At 38.3% G+C, this 20,209-nt stretch overlaps 1 protein-coding gene across 4 annotated transcripts in view; it reads right to left on the reverse strand.

Moving 5' to 3' along the window:
* Window positions 1–20,209, reverse strand: part of FRY (FRY microtubule binding protein) — a 549,698-nt gene that overhangs the window by 74,861 nt on the left and 454,628 nt on the right. For all 4 annotated transcript variants that reach the window (XM_053708466.1, XM_053708462.1, XM_053708463.1 and 1 more), the window contains exons 48-50: window positions 7,808–7,987; window positions 5,791–5,952; window positions 4,896–4,970 (exon numbers count right to left, since the gene is read on the reverse strand). In XM_053708466.1, coding sequence (XP_053564441.1) covers window positions 4,896–4,970; window positions 5,791–5,952; window positions 7,808–7,987 — 417 coding nt within the window. The remainder of the gene's footprint in view (window positions 1–4,895; window positions 4,971–5,790; window positions 5,953–7,807; window positions 7,988–20,209) is intronic.

A 20,209-nucleotide genomic window follows, 5' to 3' on the forward strand; every position in this document is an offset into this window, starting at 1 on the left:
GTTTAAAATTGCACGCTCTGTCTGAATCATGAAAGAAAAAAATTTGGGTTTCATGTCCCTTTAAATTTTACTCAATGATATATGATGTTTAAAATAATGCTCTATCCAATCCATTTAAGTTTAATTTTGACTTGACTGTTCCTTCAAAAAAAAAAATAAAAAAAAAATTATACATAAAAGATAGCATTTCAAATAACTGGAGTATAATTTTCCTCTGGATCCAATTATATTATACTAGTCCTAAAGCCCATTTACACGGGCCATTTTTTGCAGTACAGCGGTCCCACCCCTTGCTCTCTCTCTCCCCTTCTCTTTTACGCTCTCTCCCCCTCTCTTTTGCGCTCTCTCTCGAACCACCTCTCTTTTGCTCTCTCTCTCCCCTCTCTTTTGCTCTCTCTCTCCCACCTCTCTTTTGCACTCTCTCCCCCTCTCTTTTGAGCTCTCTCCCCCTCTTTTTTGCGCTCTCTCCCCCTCTCTTTTGCGCTCTCTCTTGCTCCACCTCTCTTTTGCTCCCTCTCTCCCCCTCTTTTATGCGCTCTCTCCCCCTCTGTTTACGCTTTCTCTCTCCCCCTCTCTTTTACGCTCTCTTTCTCCCCCCCCCCTCTTTTGTGCGCTCTCTCTCCCCCTCTCTTTTGCTCGTTCGTTCTCCCCCTCTCTTTTGCGCGCTCTCTCTCCCCCTCTCTTTTGCGCTCTCTCTCTATCCCCCTCTCTTTTGCTCTGTCTCTCTCCCCTTTTTTTGCTCTGTCTCCATCCCTCTCTTTTGCTCTCTCTATCCCCTCTCTTTTTGTCTCTCTCCCCCCTCTCTCCTCCCTCTCTTTTGCTTTGTCTCTCTCCCCTCTCTCTTGCTCTCTCTCCATCCCTCTATTTTGCTCTCTCTCCCCCTCTCTCCCCTCTCTATTGCTCTCTCTCCCCCCTCTCTTTTGCTCTCTCTTCCCTCTCTTTTGCTCTCTCTCCATCCCTCTCTTTTGCTCTCTCTCTTCCCCTCCCCCTCTTATGTTCTCTCTCCCCCCCTCTATTTTTCTCTATCTTCCCTCTATTTTGCTCTTTCCCCTCTATTTTGCTCTCTCTCCCCCCTCTCTTCTGCTCTTTCCCCTCTCTTCTGCTCTTCCCCCTCTCTTTAGCTCTTTCCTATCTCTTTTTGTCTCTCCCCCGTCTTTTGCGCCCGACCAAGCCCCCGCCATGCCATCCACGCCCCCGACTTTGCCCGGCCATGCCCACTTTTGCGACATCACCGCAAACAGCATGTCATGTAAGGCCAGGTGTGTTTTTCCTCGTGCTGTCTCTACTGCGCATGACAGCTTCGGACAAACACACTTGGCCTTTTATATTGTAGGATTTTTAGATGGCTTAGAGCTGTAAAAGTAGTTTAATTTCCCTAGAAGCAAGTGATAATTTTAAATGTGTTAGAGTAGGACTCACCTATAGGCTCTGTAAAATTACTTGTTATATGGCAGTAAATAAAAACTTTTTCTTGCAGGTTTAGGGATAGCACACAGAGGTTTTGAAAAAAGGCAAAATGAGCACTACATAAAATCTCAAGATATCTTTTAACAGAACTTTTCAGTCCTATAACTAAAGGTTAAAGGTATCTATTTAAACTCCATGGACCCAGATATTATGAGAAACCTGGTCTGAGCTTTGTACCAATGTACACTTATCAAATGGACCATAAGAAACATACGGCTAGATTAAAACTGTTGCGGTACGACTTTTAACGTTGAAAAAATGTCCATTCCAGCATAATGGCCAGGAACGCATTTTACGAGTCGTGTCGGTATAGCTATACCGCAAGCATTTTAGCCTATAATGCAACGTCCATGCCACACTCAAAAAAATATGTTTTTGTGTGGGATTTTCATAGCGCCGGTATTACAGGTTGTGCGTTCAGGCTAAAAAGCTTGCGTTACAGCCTATACCGACACGATCCATACCGCCAACCAAGACCAGTAGTTATGGATTTTGCAAAACAAAAATGTTTCACAAAACTCATAACTAAACTGTTACAAAGTACACTAACACCCATAAACTACCTATTAACCCCTAAACCGCCGCCCTCCTGCATCGCAAACACTATTTAAAACTTATTAACCCCTAATCTGCCGCCCACCCACATCACGACTATTAAATAAACCTAATAACCCCTAATCTGTCACCCACCCACACATCGCCAACACTATTTAAATATATTAACCCCTAATCTGCCACTCCCCGACATCGCCGCCACTATAATAAAGCTATTAACCCCTAAACCTCCGGCCTCAGACATCGCAAAACACTAAATTAAACTATTAACCCCTAAACCTAACACCCCCTAACTTTAAATTAAAATTACAATATTACTATATTTAAATAAACACCTGTGAAATAAAAATAAACCTAACATTAAACTATAAATTAACCTAACTTTACTATTTTAATAAAATAAAAAATACTGCCAATTAAAAAATGTAAATTAGAAATTTAAAAAAACCTAACACTACGAAAAAAATTAAAAAAATCTAAAATTACAAAAAATAATAAACACTAAATTACGAAAAATAAAAAACACTAAGCTTACAAAAAATAATAAACGAAATTATCAAAAATAAAAACAATTGCACCTAATCTAATATCCCTATAAAAATAAAAAAGCCCCCATAAAATTAAAACACCCCCTAGCCTACAATAAACTACCAATAGCCCTTAAAAGGGCCTTTTGTAGGGAATTGCTCTAAGTTAAACAGCTCTTTAACCTGTAAAAAATACAAAGTCCCCCCAACAGTAAAACCCACCACCCAACCAACCCCCCAAAATAAAAACCCAACTCTAAAAAAAACCTTAGCTACCCATTGCCCCTAAAGGGGCATTTGAATGGGCATTGCCCTTAAAAGGGCGTTCAGCTCTTTTACAAAATCCCAAAGCCCTAATCTAAAAAAAAAAAAACACCCCAAAAAAACGAAAAAAAACACCCAAACTAACACTAACCCCAGAATATATACTCACAGTTCCTGAAGTCCGGACATCCATCTTCATCCAGGCGGCAAGAAGTCTTCATCCAGGCGGCAACACCTTCATCCATCTTGAGGACGTCTTCTATCTTCATCCTGGTGGCACGGAGCGGAGCCATCCTGGAAGCCGATCCCATCCTGCGAGGAGCGTCCTCTGCATTCGGTCACCGCCATACACTGAAGATTCAATGCAAGGTAGCCGTTTCAAAATGGCGTACCTTGCATTCCTATTGGCTAATTTGATTCTTCAAATTCAAATCAGCCAATAGGATGAGAGCTTCTGAAAACCTATTGGCTGTTTAAATCAGCCATTAGGATTTCAGTAGCTCTCATTCTATTGGCTGGTTTGAACAGCCAATAGGATTTCAGAAGCTCTCATCCTATTGGCTGATTTGAATTTGAAGAATCAAATCAGCCAATAGGAATGCAAGGTACTCCATTTTAAAACTGCTATCTTGCATTTAACTTCAGTGTACGGCGGTGACCATATGAAGAGGACACTCCGCGCAGGATGGGATTGGTTTCCAGGATGGCTCCGCTCCGTTCCGCCAGGATGAAGATAGAAGACGTCCCAGAGATGGATAAAGGTGTCGCTGCCTGGATGAAGACTTCTTGCCGCCTGGATGAAAATGTATGTCCGGACTTCAGGAACCGTGAGTAGATATTCTGGGATTAGTGTTAGTTTTTTTTTTCTTTTTTTTTTTTTAGATTAGGGTTTTGGGCTTTTGTAAAAGAGCTGAATGCCCTTTTAAGGGCAGAGAAAAACAGCTGAATGCCCTTTTAAGGGCAATGCCCATACAAATGCCCCTTTAGGGGCAATGGGTAGCTTAGGTTTTTTTTAGAGTTAGGTTTTTTATTTTGGGGGGTTGGTTGGGTGGTGGGTTTTACTGTTGGGGGACTTTATATTTTTTTACAGGTAAAAGAGCTGTTTAACTTAGGGCAATGCCCCGCAAAAGGCCCTTTTAAGGGCAATTGTTAGTTTATTGTAGGCTAGGGGGTGTTTTTATTTTTATAGGGCTATTAGATTAGGTGCAATTGTTTTTATTTTTGATAATTTCGTTTATTATTTTTGTAAGCTTAGTGTTTTTTATTTTTTGTAATTTAGTGTTTATTATTTTTTGTAATGTTAGATTTTTTAAAAATGTTTCGTAGTGTTAGGTTTTTTTAAATTTGTAATTTAGATTTTTTAATTGGTAGTATTTTTCTATTTTATTAGAATAGTTATGTTGGGTTAATTTATACTTTAATGTTAGGTTTATTTTTATTTCACAGGTAAGTTTTTATTTAAATATAGTTATATTGTAATTTAAAGTTATGGGGGTGTTAGGTTTAGGGGTTAATAGTTTAATTTAGTGTTTTGCAATGTGGGAGGCCGGAGGTTTAGGGGTTAATGGGTTTATTTAGTGGCGGCGATGTGGGAGGCTGGAGGTTTAGGGGTCAATAGGTTTATTTAGTGGTGGCGATGTGGGAGGTCGGGGGTTTAGGGGTTAATAGGTTTATTTAGTTGCGGCAATGTGGGAGGCTAGAGGGTTAGGGGTTAATAACTTTATTATAGTGGCGGCGATGTCGGAGAGCGGCGGAATAGGGGTTAATAACTTATTAGTGTCGGCGTTGTCGGGAGCGACAGATTAAGGGTTAATAACTTTATTTAGGTGTCGGCGATGTCGGGCAGCAGATTAGGGGTGTTTAGACTTGGGGTTTATGTTAGTGTGTTAGGTTTAAACGTGACTTTTTTTCCCTATAGACATCAATGGGGTTGTGTTACAGAGATTTTTCATTCCGTACTTCAGGTGTTTTTCAGAAACTTGTAATGGCAGAGTGAAATAACTTTTTTGGCGTTAGTTTCGCAAAACTCGTAATCTAGGTGATAGTGAGTACAGAATAAAGGTATTAATACCACAAGCTTACCGAGGGGTTTTTGCTGAGTCCCACCTCTTGGCCACACAATGTAAGAACATTCACTAATTTCTCTCGAGTTTTTTTCTAAAAGGGAAAAAAAAAATATTTTAATTTAAATATACATGAATACCTCAGAGATATTGCGGGTTCGGTTCTACACCACCGCAAGAAAGCGAATATCGACATAAAGAGAGTCACACAAATGTTTTGGTTTGCTATTGCATATAAAAGGTATGTTTACACTATACTGTAGTCTATTAAGTGTGCAATAGCATTATGTCTAAAAAAGCAATGTACATACCTTTAATTAAAAAATACTTTATTGCTAAAAAATGCTAACCATCATCGGAGCCTAATATTTTTGCTGGTGGTGTGTATATATATATATATATATATATATATATATATATATATATATGTGTGTGGTGTGTGTGTGTGTGAGTGTGTACATGTGTATTTATGTTTAGATGTTGGAAAATGATCATTAGTCTTGCTCAACACAGGGTTGCCACAAACCTTCAATATGTAAAAAATAATGCAGTATCTGTGAAGCCCAATAAAGCGAAGTACTATAAAACGAAGCACGCCAGTATATGTATTGAATATGTAAATTAATGGTATCACTTTCTAGATGCTTATATGAAATAATTTCAATATCATTGCCTGTCTAGTATATTTGAAGCAAGGTCAACCTTACTATAAAACATTGTCTACTAAACACACTTAGCTTATATTTAAGAAGGATTATGAAAGTTATAAATTTAAGTTGCAGGCGGCAGAGGAAAAAGCAATGTTGACATATAAACTATTGCTATACTTTCAGTAGCTTTGGTTAAAAAGTGTTATGTGGACCTGTTTGTTATATGCACAGAGAATTCACACATCCAGGAACGCCTAATGTCACCTGAGATGATTGAGGCCGTTTCCAGCTAACGGGGACTAAGGCATTGGAATTTGATCCTGAGGAAGTGGAAGATGTGCTTCGTGTAACAGGCATGGCTCTATGTTTACCATCTCGTCCTGAAGAGTTCTGCAAGTCGTCAAACCTTCGGCCTATAATAGGGGTCTGTAAAATATATCACTAAATTAAAAATACTTCCTACCAGATGATAAACCGAAAATATATTTATATATACGCTGAGGTGTAGTCTCCACGGCTGTTGTAAACCAATGGTAAGAACAAGTACCTCTATTAAAGTCTATGGAGATCTTTTATGTTACTACCATTTTACAACAGCAATGGACACTAGGCCTAAGTTCATGTTAAATGTCTACTATTAAACTAATACTATTTTATTTACATAATTATGGTTCCTTTTTTATCCACTAGTAAAAATATGTAAATTATTTATTAACAATAAAGAAACACACAGGTCTGTTTAGGTACTTATTGTTCAAATACTTCTCAGTCTTCAAAGGTTTTTATAGTCATCTATTTATTTATTTACAGCAAATGTGTTCAGAAAGCTATCTCAAGAAAAGTGTCTGTAGTCAACTGATTACGGCCGCGGCATCTAAACTATTAACCTACTTTTGGTAAACTCCTATCTTGCGTATGACTTGCATATCAGAGTTGTTAACGGAGGCTAATAGCCATTTTTTTATGCTAAGATTAATAAAGTTAAGGATGTCCTCAGACCAAACTAAAGATATATATTCCCAATGAAAAGCCGCACCTGCTCAGAGAGATGTTGTGTATTCCATCAGAATTCACTCAATTTGGATCATCTCCAGCTCTGAGCAGGTGTTGTGTTTCATTGTGTGTGTATGGAACATTGCATATACAGGTAAAAATCCCCAAATCCAGAATTCCAAAATCCAAACATATTCTGAAATATAAACTTTTTACTGAACATTTTTCCCTGTCTGTAAATCACAATCTTCTCTACCTGTGTGATTGCTTTGATTTTTTTTTGTTATAAAATGTAAATAATACTCTATAATTATTTAAAATAACAAATATTATCTTTCTGATTACAGTACTATAGTTTATTATGGTACTGTGTATACATAAGAATTAAACATTATATAAAACTACTTTTAGTTTGAATGTATACACAACTATTAAACATTATATACAACTACTTTTAGGTTTCATGTATAAGCTGTATTATCAGAAAAAAGGATACAATACCACACTCCTAATAAAAAATAGATTCTTTATTCAAAATTGGTTAAAAAGTTTAAGTAGCAAAGAACAGTGACAGCTTGCCACAATATGGGGAGAGAGCGCAGCACACGGGCTTACGCGTTTCGGCAGATTGCCGTAATCATAGCCTGGTGTGTGTCTATCCTACAGATCCTTAAGCTGTATTATGACATGTTAATATTGCCTGAATAACATAAGACATTGTTGTTTACTCTTGGTCTCATCCCTTCTCCAAACTGCTCCATTTTACTGCAAAAATGATTCCATTGAAACTGATTTTCCCTCCTCATGTGTATTTCAGTTTTGTCTACCATATACCTAACTGGTCAGATACTCATCAAGAGCATCTCTCTTAACCTCTATTCCAATCAATAAAACAAGTGACCAACATTCTTGAGCTGTTAAAAACAAACACATTTTATCTATTAGTTCAAATGTCTAAAGCCTTCCAGTAATGAACGAGCGCTCAATAAAAAAATGGGACTTTTAAACAACAAGCAATAGTGCAATAAAAAAATTACAGCATTTTCTTTTTCCACCTTTATGTCCCTTTTCCTTTATTATTTTAATAAAATAATATTTTCAGCATATTTAAAAGCTGGTCTTTCATATCCATGATAACATATATTTCTGTACACCTCCCCTATAAAATTCCACTGCACTCCTTTTGCACGACAATTTACTAATAATTTATCAATAAAAAATGAATAAAAAGAGCTGCAACAATGTTTATAAATATTAAAGTGACACCAGCTTGGTGCCTACTGATTACCTGTGAAACGTCGAAGTCAAAGTCAAGTGTTTTACCAGGAAGCTCTTTGGAGCAACTTGTCCACAAACGACTAATTTCCAGTTTTGTCAAATCCCCATGTTGATATGCTGGTAACACAAGGCTTGCAGATCGGGAAACAACCAATTTCAGAATGTTAAGTGCTTCCTTCCAGTGTATGCTCTGAAAAATAACAAAATAAGTACATTATAATTGCAACATTTTTTTTTACTAAAATTCCTACATTTAATACATTTTAGATTAAAGGGTCCTCTAAAACAATGTGATTCTGGAGTAATATAACTGTAGAAAGTGGCATCATTTCTTTGACCATGTAACTAAATTAATAGATCAGGGAGGAGCCGTAGATGATGTATATCTAGACTTTAGCAAAGCATTTGACACTGTCCCACACAACAAACATTCACAATGTATTGCTTTTGGGTAGATGCTAAGATTTTTAAGTGGGTATGATGCTAGCTTAAGGATAGAAAGCAAACGGTTTTAATTAATGGAGTACAAACAAATGAGGGGTCAGTTACTAGTGATGTTCCCCAAGGGTCATTTCTTGGGCCTGTTTTGTTTAACATGTTCATTAGTGATATTAAAAATGTTTGTTGATGATACATAAGTTTGTAACAGAGTTGATGATCCATGAGGGGTTGCTCAAATAAACAGTGATATTAAAAAACTAAAGGAATGGGCAAATAAATGGGATCTGAAATTACCAAGAGCAAAATTATGATATAGGATCCAAAAACCGAAAAGGCCAATTAAAGTCTCAATAGTACATTACTGACTGTAACTAATGAGGAAAGATACTTGAGAATTATTATTTCAGATGATTTAAAATTTGGTAGACAACGCAGCAGTGCAGCCAGTAAGGCCAGTTGAATACTTGGCTGCATTGGGAGAGGTATTAGTAGCAGAAATAGCAAGGTTCTTTTGCCCCTTTACAGATAACTAGTTAGGCTTCACCTGGAATACTGTGTACACTTCTAGAGACCACATCTTCAGAAAGATATAAATAAACTAGAAGCTGTCCAGAGGAGGGCTACTAAAATGGTACACAGTCTAAAATATAAAACGTACAAAGAAAGACTCTATGATCTAAATATGTATAGTTTAGAGGATAGAAGGGAAATAGGTGACGTTATAGAAACCATCAAATATATGAAGGGACTTAAAGTGGAAGCTGGCAGCATTTAAAAAAAAAAAAAAACAAATGCCAAAAAAAGGGGTCACAATCTTAAGATAGAGGGTAGTAGATTTAGGAGAAATGTGAGGAAGCTTTTTTTTTTTACTTTAAGGGTGGTGGATTCATTGAATAAACTTCCAATTGAAGTAGTAAACATAGAGATTGTAAAGGAATTTAAAAATGCCCGGAACATGCATAAAGCAAACCTAGGAACACACATAGACCTCTCCTCATTGGCCCACCTGATGTGTTTAGCTAGCTCCCAGTATTGCATTACTGCACTAGAGCTGACTTTACATATTAGAACATTTTATATTTTTACACTTTTATGTCCCTTTAAATTGGTGTGCCAATCCTATTTTGATTCAATGTTGTAAATCCTTGTGGCCCTGTGATTGACCTGTTGCAATTTTATCTATGGAATAATAGAGTCTGTTATACCACCAATGTGTTTTATATGCTTCTTCTAAGCACCAGTTTACCTGGATACAGCCAGTAAAGCCTTTTATTACAAACGTACAGCTTAAAAAAAGATAAACCATTTTAGAGAGAATGAAACAAAAAAGGAGCCAATGTGCTATGTGGGTGGATTGATTAGATAAACAATGGAATCCTTATTTACAGGATGGATTTGATTTAAAGGGACAATCTACTTGAACATTATTATTGTTTTAAAAGATAGATAGTCCCTTTTTTACCCATTCCCCAGTTTTGCATAACCAACACTTATATTAATACACTCTTGTATCTAAGACTCTGCAGACTGCCCCGTTATCTCAGTTCATTTTACAGACTTGAATAACTCATGAATAAATCCCCAGGAGTGAACACAATGTTATCTATATTGCACACATGAAATAGCACTGTCTGGCTGTGAAAAGCTAATAAAATGCATTGAGATAAGAGGCAGCCAGCAAGGGCTTAGAAACAGGCAGAGGTTTAGAGGTTATAAACTATATTAATATAACAATGTTGGTTGTGCAAAGCTGGGAAATGGGTATTAAATATGTTATCTATCTTTTTAAACAATAAAAAAAATCAAGTATACTGTCCCATTAAATCAAATTGATTTAAATCACAATTTAAATCACTAGTCAGTATTACTCAATTGAAATAATTTTAAATCATGTTTTTTTACATAAAGGTTTAATTTTTAGAATCATAACTTTTTAGATGATGTTTTCAGTTATATCAGACAATTACTGATATGGTTATATACCATTAGAAATACTTACGGCTAGATTTAGAGTTTTGTCTGTAACGACCCGCGTAGCTAACGCTGGCTTTTTTCTGGCCGCACCTTTAAAATAACTCTGGTATTGAGAGTCCACAGAATGGCTGCATTAGGCTCCAAAAAAGGAGCGTAGAGCATATTTAACGCAACTGCAACTCTCGATACCAGAGTTGCTTACGGACGCGGCCAGCCTCAAAAACGTGCTCGTGCGGGGGCGGAGCCAACAGCCGATCATGATGGCCGCATTATACTGAAGCTCCTGCATTATACTGAGGGCCTTTAGAGATATTGTGCCCTACGGTGTCTTGGAGCATAGGATTCTGATGTAGAGCTAATGTGCGAAGATTCCACAACCACAATGGCATGTTTATTCTAGCCTATAACGCATTTGATCTGAGGCCCTGACTAAATGTTGATTGTGAGGCCTTTACACCGGAACTGCGCCTAAGATACAGCCCGCAACCACAGAGCTCTGTGCAGAGTTGATAAAATTTCCGGCACCTACGAATTATAAGTGAGATAACCACCCGCTCTGAGACCATGACGGCAGCTCTGAGCGATGCAGAAATATTTACCCTGATGGACTCTCACTTTTGTAAGTTGCGACTACTGATTGCAAGGGGCTTTGGAGCAGCCGAATATACGGACCAGGATTGGGGCGGAGACTTACCGGACGACAACCCAGGACAGTCAGATGTGCTTGTCAGTGAGAGCGGAGCTTCTGAATTGGGGATGCCTGCTCCTTTGGCCTCTGAGAGAACACTTATGAGAGACAGCCTTACAGTCACAGCCCCTGGGGAGGACGCAATATGGCCGACTCCCGCGCTACGAGTCCTGAAGGTGATGGCGGCGGGTCTGGACTCGGAAAGATTTGCAGATACAGTGGAGGATGGTATTCCCTTGATGAACGGGGCCTTGGCCTCTCGTCAATTTTCAACTAAGATAGACCCGCTCCTTTGCTCCCTGTTGTCTCTCTGTATAACCCATTCTACGTTAGTAAGTCACCCTGAACTGCAGAGACTGGTATGGGAAGGGGCCTCTCTTGTCATTTGCATTAAGATGGGGATCGGATAGATGAGTAGCAGAGGTTCATGTCATATTAAGGCCCCTCATGCTCCAAGGGACAAACATTGTTAACAAAACAGCAGCCTGCTTTTATTTTCACTCTTTGTTTCTTTTTTTGCTTGCTAGCAGGCTGCCCATAATTGCATACCCTTATACAATGCTATGACTTTTCTCCTGCTAGTGTTCAGCAGCCATCAAGGCTTCATCATTTGCTTAGAAGTTATGGGTAGGGCATAGTATTTCTTATATCCACAGTGAGTGTTTTATTTTGGCTCTATTTCACAATGTATATACACCAATAATATATATTGCATGTTATGGCTCTCTTATACCAAGGGTCTAACACTAGGTTTATCTCATACTCAACTCTATAGCCTGGGTCATCCCACTACCTTAATGTATGAAGCTCTAATGGGACTGATATGGTGACTTTTAAAGACAATCCTCATAACAACGCAATGGAATCTTCACGTTACTGTAGCTCGCTTCTTGTTTATTTTTATTTTTTTATTTTTTTTTCTTAATATGTATAGTTGGCTGATGGTTGTTATAATACTGTCTGCGGACATCTTGTCTTAACCTCCTGCCTGTGGGTTAGTGGGGAGCCCCGGGAGGGACACTTATATAAACGTATTTGAAACAGATACCATAGTAGTCATATACCAACCGTAGTGGGCGTGGGTTTAATGATACTGATAAACCATTTATATGTGTCTGTCTGGTCTGGGGGCTTGAGGGGGCCTTTGACTAGGACAAGTATATTCTGTCATTACACTTCTTATGTATCATTGCTGTATGTGGTTTCTCCCTTTAGACCAGTGGCCAGGGTCGGGGGGGAGCTCGCATAAAGTAAGGTCAGCCCACAAACACGCTAACTTAGGATAAAACCCTATATATGACAAGAAGAAGAGCTATATATTGTAGTAGACCTTACCAACATGGGAAATTTACATTGTGGTCAAATGACGTATTAGCTATGAGACACCATATTCCCACAAGATAACAGCTAAGATCAAACTACTTAGCCTAGCGAAGTTTTATAGCAAGCTCCTATAGCATAGTAGGTAGGCTCTTGGTGACACAGGATGTCCAGACCGACGTAACCTATAATATCCCAGGGCATGTCATGCCTTGGGGAAAGTTAAGGAAATAATATCATACCTAGAGCAGGCAACGCTCATTTTTAATTCTTATACCGTGATATACCTAATCACCTATATATTTCTCAATGGTGGATACTATGCACTAGTTCACCTCTCCCCCCCCCCCTTTTACAGAGCCCTCACCAGGGTTCCAATTAAGCGGACTATTTCCGCTACAACTCCTCCCATCTCACAGGGATATAAACACCCCTTTGACTAGAATCTACTTGCGTATCTCTAGAGTGGGGAATTTTGATTTTATATATGGATATTCTACTATGTGCTAATTGTATGGTCATTTACCTAAGACTCATTTGTTTGAATTTCATGCTTATTATGTTATGCAGAGCAGGGGTCTTGCGTGTCCCCAATTGTTACTTCTTATCCTTTAAACTAAATAAAACATTTAAAAAAAAAAAAAAAAAAAACGTGCTCGTGCACGATTCCCCCATAGGAAACAATGGGGCTGTTTGAGCTGAAAAAAAACCTAACACCTGCAAAAAAGCCGCGTTCAGCTCCTAACGCAGCCCCATTGTTTCCTATGGGGAAACACTTCCTACGTCTGCACCTAACACTCTAACATGTACCCAGAGTCTAAACACCCCTAACCTTACACTTATTAACCCCTATTCTGCCGCCCCCGCTATCGCTGACCCCTGTATATTATTTTTAACCCCTAATCTGCCGCTCCGTAAACCGCCGCTACTTACATTATCCCTATGTACCCCTAATCTGCTGCCCCTAACACCGCCGACCCCTATATTATATTTATTAACCCCTAATCTGCCCCCCACAACGTCGCCTCCACCTGCCTACACTTATTAACCCCTAATCTGCCGAGCGGACCTGAGCGCTACTATAATAAAGTTATTAACCCCTAATCCGCCTCACTAACCCTATAATAAATAGTATTAACCCCTAATCTGCCCTCCCTAACATCGCCGACACCTAACTTCAATTATTAACCCCTAATCTGCCGACTGGAGCTCACCGCTATTCTAATAAATGTATTAACCCCTAAAGCTAAGTCTAACCCTAACACTAACACCCCCCTAAGTTAAATATAATTTTAATCTAACGAAATTAATTAACTCTTATTAAATAAATTATTCCTATTTAAAGATAAATACTTAACTGTAAAATAAACCCTAATATAGCTACAATATAAATTATAATTATATTATAGCTATTTTAGGATTAATATTTATTTTACAGGTAACTTTGTAATTATTTTAACCAGGTACAATAGCTATTAAAAATAGTTAAGAACTATTTAATAGCTAAAATAGTTAAAATAATTACAAATTTACCTGTAAAATAAATCCTAACCTAAGTTACAATTAAACCTAACACTACACTATCAATAAATTAATTAAATAAAATACCTATAATTATCTACAATTAAACCTAACACTACACTATCAATAAATAAATTAAATACAATTCCTACAAATAAATACAATGAAATAAACTAACTAAAGTACAAAAAATAAAAAAGAACTAAGTTACAAAAAATAAAAAAATATTTACAAACATTAGAAATATATTACAACAATTTTAAACTAATTACACCTACTCTAAGCCCCCTAATAAAATAACAAAGCCCCCCAAAATAAAAAAATGCCCTACCCTATTCTAAATTACTAAAGTTCAAAGCTCTTTTACCTTACCAGCCCTGAACAGGGCCCTTTGCGGGGCATGCCCCAAGAAGTTCAGCTCTTTTGCCTGTAAAAAAAAACATACAATACCCCCCCCCCCCAACATTACAACCCACCACCCACATACCCCTAATCTAACCCAAACCCCCCTTAAATAAACCTAACACTAAGCCCCTGAAGATCTCCCTACCTTGAGTCGTCTTCACCCAGCCGAGCCAAATTCTTCATCCAAGCGGAGCAAGAAGAGGTCCTCCATCCGGTAGAAGTCTTCATCCAAGCGGGGCAGAAGAGGTCTTCCATCCGATTGAAGTCTTCATCCAAGAGGCATCTTCTATCGTCATCCATCCGGAGTGGAGCGGCAGCATCCTGAAGACCTCCGACGCGGAACATCCATCCTGGCCGACGACTGAACGACGAATGACGGTTCCTTTAAATGACGTCATCCAAGATGGCGTCCCACGAATTACGATTGGCTGATAGGATTCTATCAGCCAATTGGAATTAAGGTAGGAATATTCTGATTGGCTGATGGAATCTGCCAATCAGAATCAAGTTCAATCCGATTGGCTGATCCAATCAGCCAATCAGATTGAGCTCGCATTCTATTGGCTGTTCCGATCAGCCAATAGAATGCGAGCTCAATCTGATTGTCTGATTCAATCAGCCAATCAGATTTTTCCTACCTTAATTCCGATTGGCTGATAGAATCCTATCAGCCAATTGGAATTTGAGGGACACCATCTTGGATGACGTCATTTAAAGGAACCGTCATTCGTCGTTCAGTCGTCGGCCAGGATGGATGTTCCGCGTCGGAGGTCTTCAGGATGCTGCCGCTCCACTCCGGATGGATGACGATAGAAGATGCCTCTTGGATGAAGACTTCAATCGGATGGAAGACCTCTTCTGCCCCGCTTGGATGAAGACTTCTACCGGATGGAGGACCTCTTCTTGCTCCGCTTGGATGAAGAATTTGGCTCGGCTGGGTGAAGACGACTCAAGGTAGGGAGATCTTCAGGGGCTTAGTGTTAGGTTTATTTAAGGGGGGTTTGGGTTAGATTAGGGGTATGTGGGTGGTGGGTTGTAATGTTGGGGGGGGAGGTATTGTATGTTTTTTTTACAGGCAAAAGAGCTGAACTTCTTGGGGCATGCCCCGCAAAGGGCCCTGTTCAGGGCTGGTAAGGTAAAAGAGCTTTGAACTTTAGTAATTTAGAATAGGGTAGGGCATTTTTTTATTTTGGGGGGCTTTGTTATTTTATTAGGGGGCTTAGAGTAGGTGTAATTAGTTTAAAATTGTTGTAATATATTTCTAATGTTTGTAAATATTTTTTTATTTTTTGTAACTTAGTTCTTTTTTATTTTTTGTACTTTAGTTAGTTTATTTCATTGTATTTATTTGTAGGAATTGTATTTAATTTATTTATTGATAGTGTAGTGTTAGGTTTAATTGTAGATAATTATAGGTATTTTATTTAATTAATTTATTGATAGTGTAGTGTTAGGTTTAATTGTAACTTAGGTTAGGATTTATTTTACAGGTAAATTTGTAATTATTTTAACTATTTTAGCTATTAAATAGTTCTTAACTATTTAATAGCTATTGTACCTGGTTAAAATAATTACAAAGTTACCTGTAAAATAAATATTAATCCTAAAATAGCTATGATATAATTATAATTTATATTGTAGCTATATTAGGGTTTATTTTACAGGTAAGTATTTATCTTTAAATAGGAATAATTTATTTAATAAGAGTTAATTAATTTCGTTAGATTAAAATTATATTTAATTTAGTGGGGTGTTAGTGTTAGGGTTAGACTTAGCTTTAGGGGTTAATACATTTATTAGAATAGCGGTGAGCTCCAGTCGGCAGATTAGGGGTTAATAATTGAAGTTAGGTGTCAGCGATGTTAGGGAGGGCAGATTAGGGGTTAATACTATTTATTATAGGGTTAGTGAGGCGGATTAGGGGTTAATAACTTTATTATAGTAGCGCTCAGGTCCGCTCGGCAGATTAGGGGTTAATAAGAGTAGGCAGGTGGAGGCGACGTTGAGGGGGGCAGATTAGGGGTTAATAAATATAATATAGGGGTCGGCGGTGTTAGGGGCAGCAGATTAGGGGTACATAGCTATAATGTAGGTGGCGGCTCTTTGCAGTCGGCAGATTAGGGGTTAATTATTGTAGGTAGCTGGCTGTAACGTTGTGGGGGGCAGGTTAGGGGTTAATAAATATAATATAGGGGTCGGCGGTGTTAGGGGCAGCAGATTAGGGGTACATAAGGATAACGTAGGTGGCGGTCGGCAGATTAGGGGTTAAAAAAATTTTATCGAGTGGCGGCGATTTGGGGGTGCCTCGGTTTAGGGGTACATAGGTAGTTTATGGGTGTTAGTGTACTTTAGAGTACAGTAGTTAAGAGCTTTATGAACCGGCATTAGCCCAGAAAGCTCTTAACTACTGACTTTTTTCTGCGGCTGGAGTTTTGTCGTTAGATTTCTAACGCTCACTTCAGACACGACTCTAAATACCGGAGTTAGAAAGATCCCATTGAAAAGATAGGATACGCAAATGACGTAAGGGGATCTGCGGTATGGAAAAGTCGCGGCTGAAAAGTGAGCGTTAGACCCTTTTTTTAATGACTCCAAATACCGGCGGTAGCCTAAAACCAGCGTTAGGAGCCTCTAACGCTGGTTCCACGGCTACCGCCAAACTCCAAATCTAGGCCATAGTTAATTGAAATGAATACAATTATTGGGAGGTGAACTGGTCGAATAGATTATTCATTCATATTTGATCAACTTTTTCCGCTGTACTTTATTGTAAGGAGAAAAATAATAATTAATAATATAAATTGAAATAGTTTTATTTAACTAAGACAATAACATTATGGGGACGAATTATCAAGCTCCGCTGCTCAATAACTTGTCCGCCTGCCTCTGAGGCGGCGGACAGAAATCAACCTGATTGAATACGATCGGGTTGATTGACACCCCCTGCTAATGGCCTATTGGCCGCGAATCTGCAGGGGGCGGTATTGCACAAGCAGTTCTGGTGAACTGCTTGTGCAATGATAAATGCCGACAGCGTATGCTGTCGGCATTTATCGATATACAGCGGACATGATACGCTACATCGCATCATGTCCATTTGCACTTTGATAAATATATCCCAATATTTCATGTGTAATACTTGCCCCTCCCTCCTGACACTTGTGCAAATCTATTCCACTCCAAAGAAATCTCCTATTCATTGAGCTTCTTGAAACTTAGTAAGGGCTGATTTGGTGTACACAGCTTTGCAGGGGAGCACAGGCATTAAAGGGACAGCAAAGTCAAAATTAATCTTTCATGATTTAAATAGAGTATATAGTTTTAAACAACTTTTCCAATTTACTTCTCTTATCTAATTTGCTTTGTTCTCTTGGTATCCATTGTTGAAAAGCATACATAGGTAGGCTCTGAAGCAATGCACTACTGTAGCCTTATGCTACATAATTAAATGGGCAATCTACTTGAAAATAAAATATAAAACATGCAACAATGTATCACTGTGTATAAAAGAGAAAGGATATAGTCCAAATTGTAGCAAATTTTGACGCGTAGAATCTGTGCAATGTAACCTCGAAGAAAAAAGGCAGACATAGCGTGACTGTAAAATAATGGATTTTCTGAAATTTAAAATCACATTTATGAGAGCTATGACTGAGCTCTCAGGTTTTGAGCAGTTGTTAGATGTTTTTTGTATCACATATCACTGCAGAGTGAATATAGCAAATTGATTTTTAATCTACTTGAAAATGTTTAATGTTTAAAAGGATAGATAATTCCTCTCCAGTTTTGCATAACCAACACTAGTATATTAATACACTTTTTATCTCTGTGATTACCTGGTTTCTAAGCCTCTGCAGACTGTCCCCTTATCTCAGTTCATTTGACAGACTTGCACTTTAGCCAATCATTGCTGACTCATAAATAACTCCACAAGAGTGAGCACAATGTTATCCATATGGTGCACATGAACTAGCACTGCCTGTGAAAAACTTTCAAAATGTACTGAGATAAGAGGCAGCCTTCAACGGCTTAGCAATCAGACTACGAGCCCACCTAGGTTTAGCTTTTAACAAAGAATACTAAGAGAACTAATCAAATGCCATATATTTAATCTTTGCCATTAAAAAAGTGTACCTTTTCTGTTTTTAATCCATCTGTTAAAGGGTTAAATTAGTGCATATAGTAATGCTTCTATTGCAATGTTATGCTGACCCACTTGGATGAACTCATGTTTTTTTTAAAATGTCAATTCTAGTGAACATCCAATAAGTGTGTGTGTCAGTTGACAATCTTGAAGTCCAGCCTCTTTAAAGCCCTTAGAAAGCCATAGAGAGTGTATTTGACTGCTCTATACATCACAGTCCAGCCAAAAGAGGAAATGAAAGGGGGGTGGAGGAACAGACAATACCAATTAGGATTATAAATCTTTTATTATAAAATATATACACACTTTTTAAAAAAATAATTATGTGGTTTTACTTGTAAACTGATATATTTTTCATTGCAACAGTCTTATAGTCTGAAATTTACCATGACTTTAAATACAGACTATCTTTAGATAGATTTTTCTTTTTGAACATATGTTTTTAAGCACATTATGATTGCAAAACTCTGCACGCTGTGCTAACAAACAAAGAACCATTAAAGGGACATGAAACCCAAATTTTTTCTTTCATAATTTGGAAAGAACATGCAATTTTAAACAACTTTCTAATTTACTTCTATGATCTATTTTGCTTAATTCTCTTGATATTCTTTGCTGAAAAGCATATCTAGATAGCCTCAGTAGCTGTTGATTGGTGGCTGAACATAGATGCTTTGTGTGATTGGCTCACCTGTGTGCATTGCTATTTCTTAAACAAAGAATATCTAAAGAATGAAGCAAATTAGATAATAGAAGTAAATTGGAATCTTGTTTAAATTTATATTCTCGAGGTGAACCATGAAATAAAATTTTTGGGTTTAATGTCCCTTTAAATACAAAATAATTGCATATTTAACAAGTGCATAATAAAAAGATAATGCGGGGGAGTGTCTAAGCCATGGCCATGTTCAATCATGAATATCAGTAGCTCCGACTATATCCCGATCTATATGATAACTATCTCTCTGCTAACATTTAATCTATCATCATAACCTATGGTAAACACTAAGAAGAACATCCAGAGTCAGCTGATACCTTTTTTTACTGTGATCCAGACCTTAGAAGATCCGAACCGAATGAGACTGTTGGCGGCGGCCTATATCACATTCTCAATCCCCCCCCCCCCCCACCCCGGTTAGACATCAGGCCGGGTAAGAGCGGCTCTAGTCTGCTGAGAGTAACACACTTCACAACTCTGGCTACACTCCTATATAACAGGTAACGCTGTTAACAGGGATCCGGAGAATAGAAGGCTGTTATGTACAACTATGGAGTCAGATATAATAGCGCTCCTGAAGCTGATATCATACAAGATGGAGGATCAGTTCACCTCCCTTACGGGGAGTTTGAGAGCAGAGAGGGAAAACATCTCAGAAGAGAACGTGACACACAGGTCAGCACTGACTTTAGTAAAATCGCAAGATCTGAATGAAGAGGAGCATGATGGAGGTCCTATTAACAACCCAAGAGAAACCGCTAAAGCTGATGCACCACTGGATGATGACAGAAAGGCACCACTAAACAATACCTACCCAGACTCTCCACTGGGTACTTGGACTGGTTCCAACACTCCTACAAGGGAAAAGCTTAGTCTGCATCCCCTGACTATGTGGCCGGTCGATGGGGGATTGAGATATGACAAGGAGCTAAAGCATATGGAGAGACCGTTGCTGGAAAATGTATGTACTCTCTCCAAATATCCCATGGTTCTAAAGACCTAAACTGTCAGATACTCTGTTAGGGCTGCCGAGCTTACTAATTGTGATCAGCAGTTAAGACATCTACTGATGAGTCACCTCTACTTAACAGAGAAGCATCACCTCTCTCACCAACAGGTTTTTGCAGACGCCTGGAGCACATGGAAGGACTCTGACTCTCTGTTTTCAGACAGTGGCATAGGCTAGGTGTAAAGTAGTAGA

This window comes from Bombina bombina, chromosome 3, assembly GCF_027579735.1.
Source record: "Bombina bombina isolate aBomBom1 chromosome 3, aBomBom1.pri, whole genome shotgun sequence".
In the NCBI taxonomy this organism is placed as follows: Eukaryota; Metazoa; Chordata; class Amphibia; order Anura; family Bombinatoridae; genus Bombina; species Bombina bombina.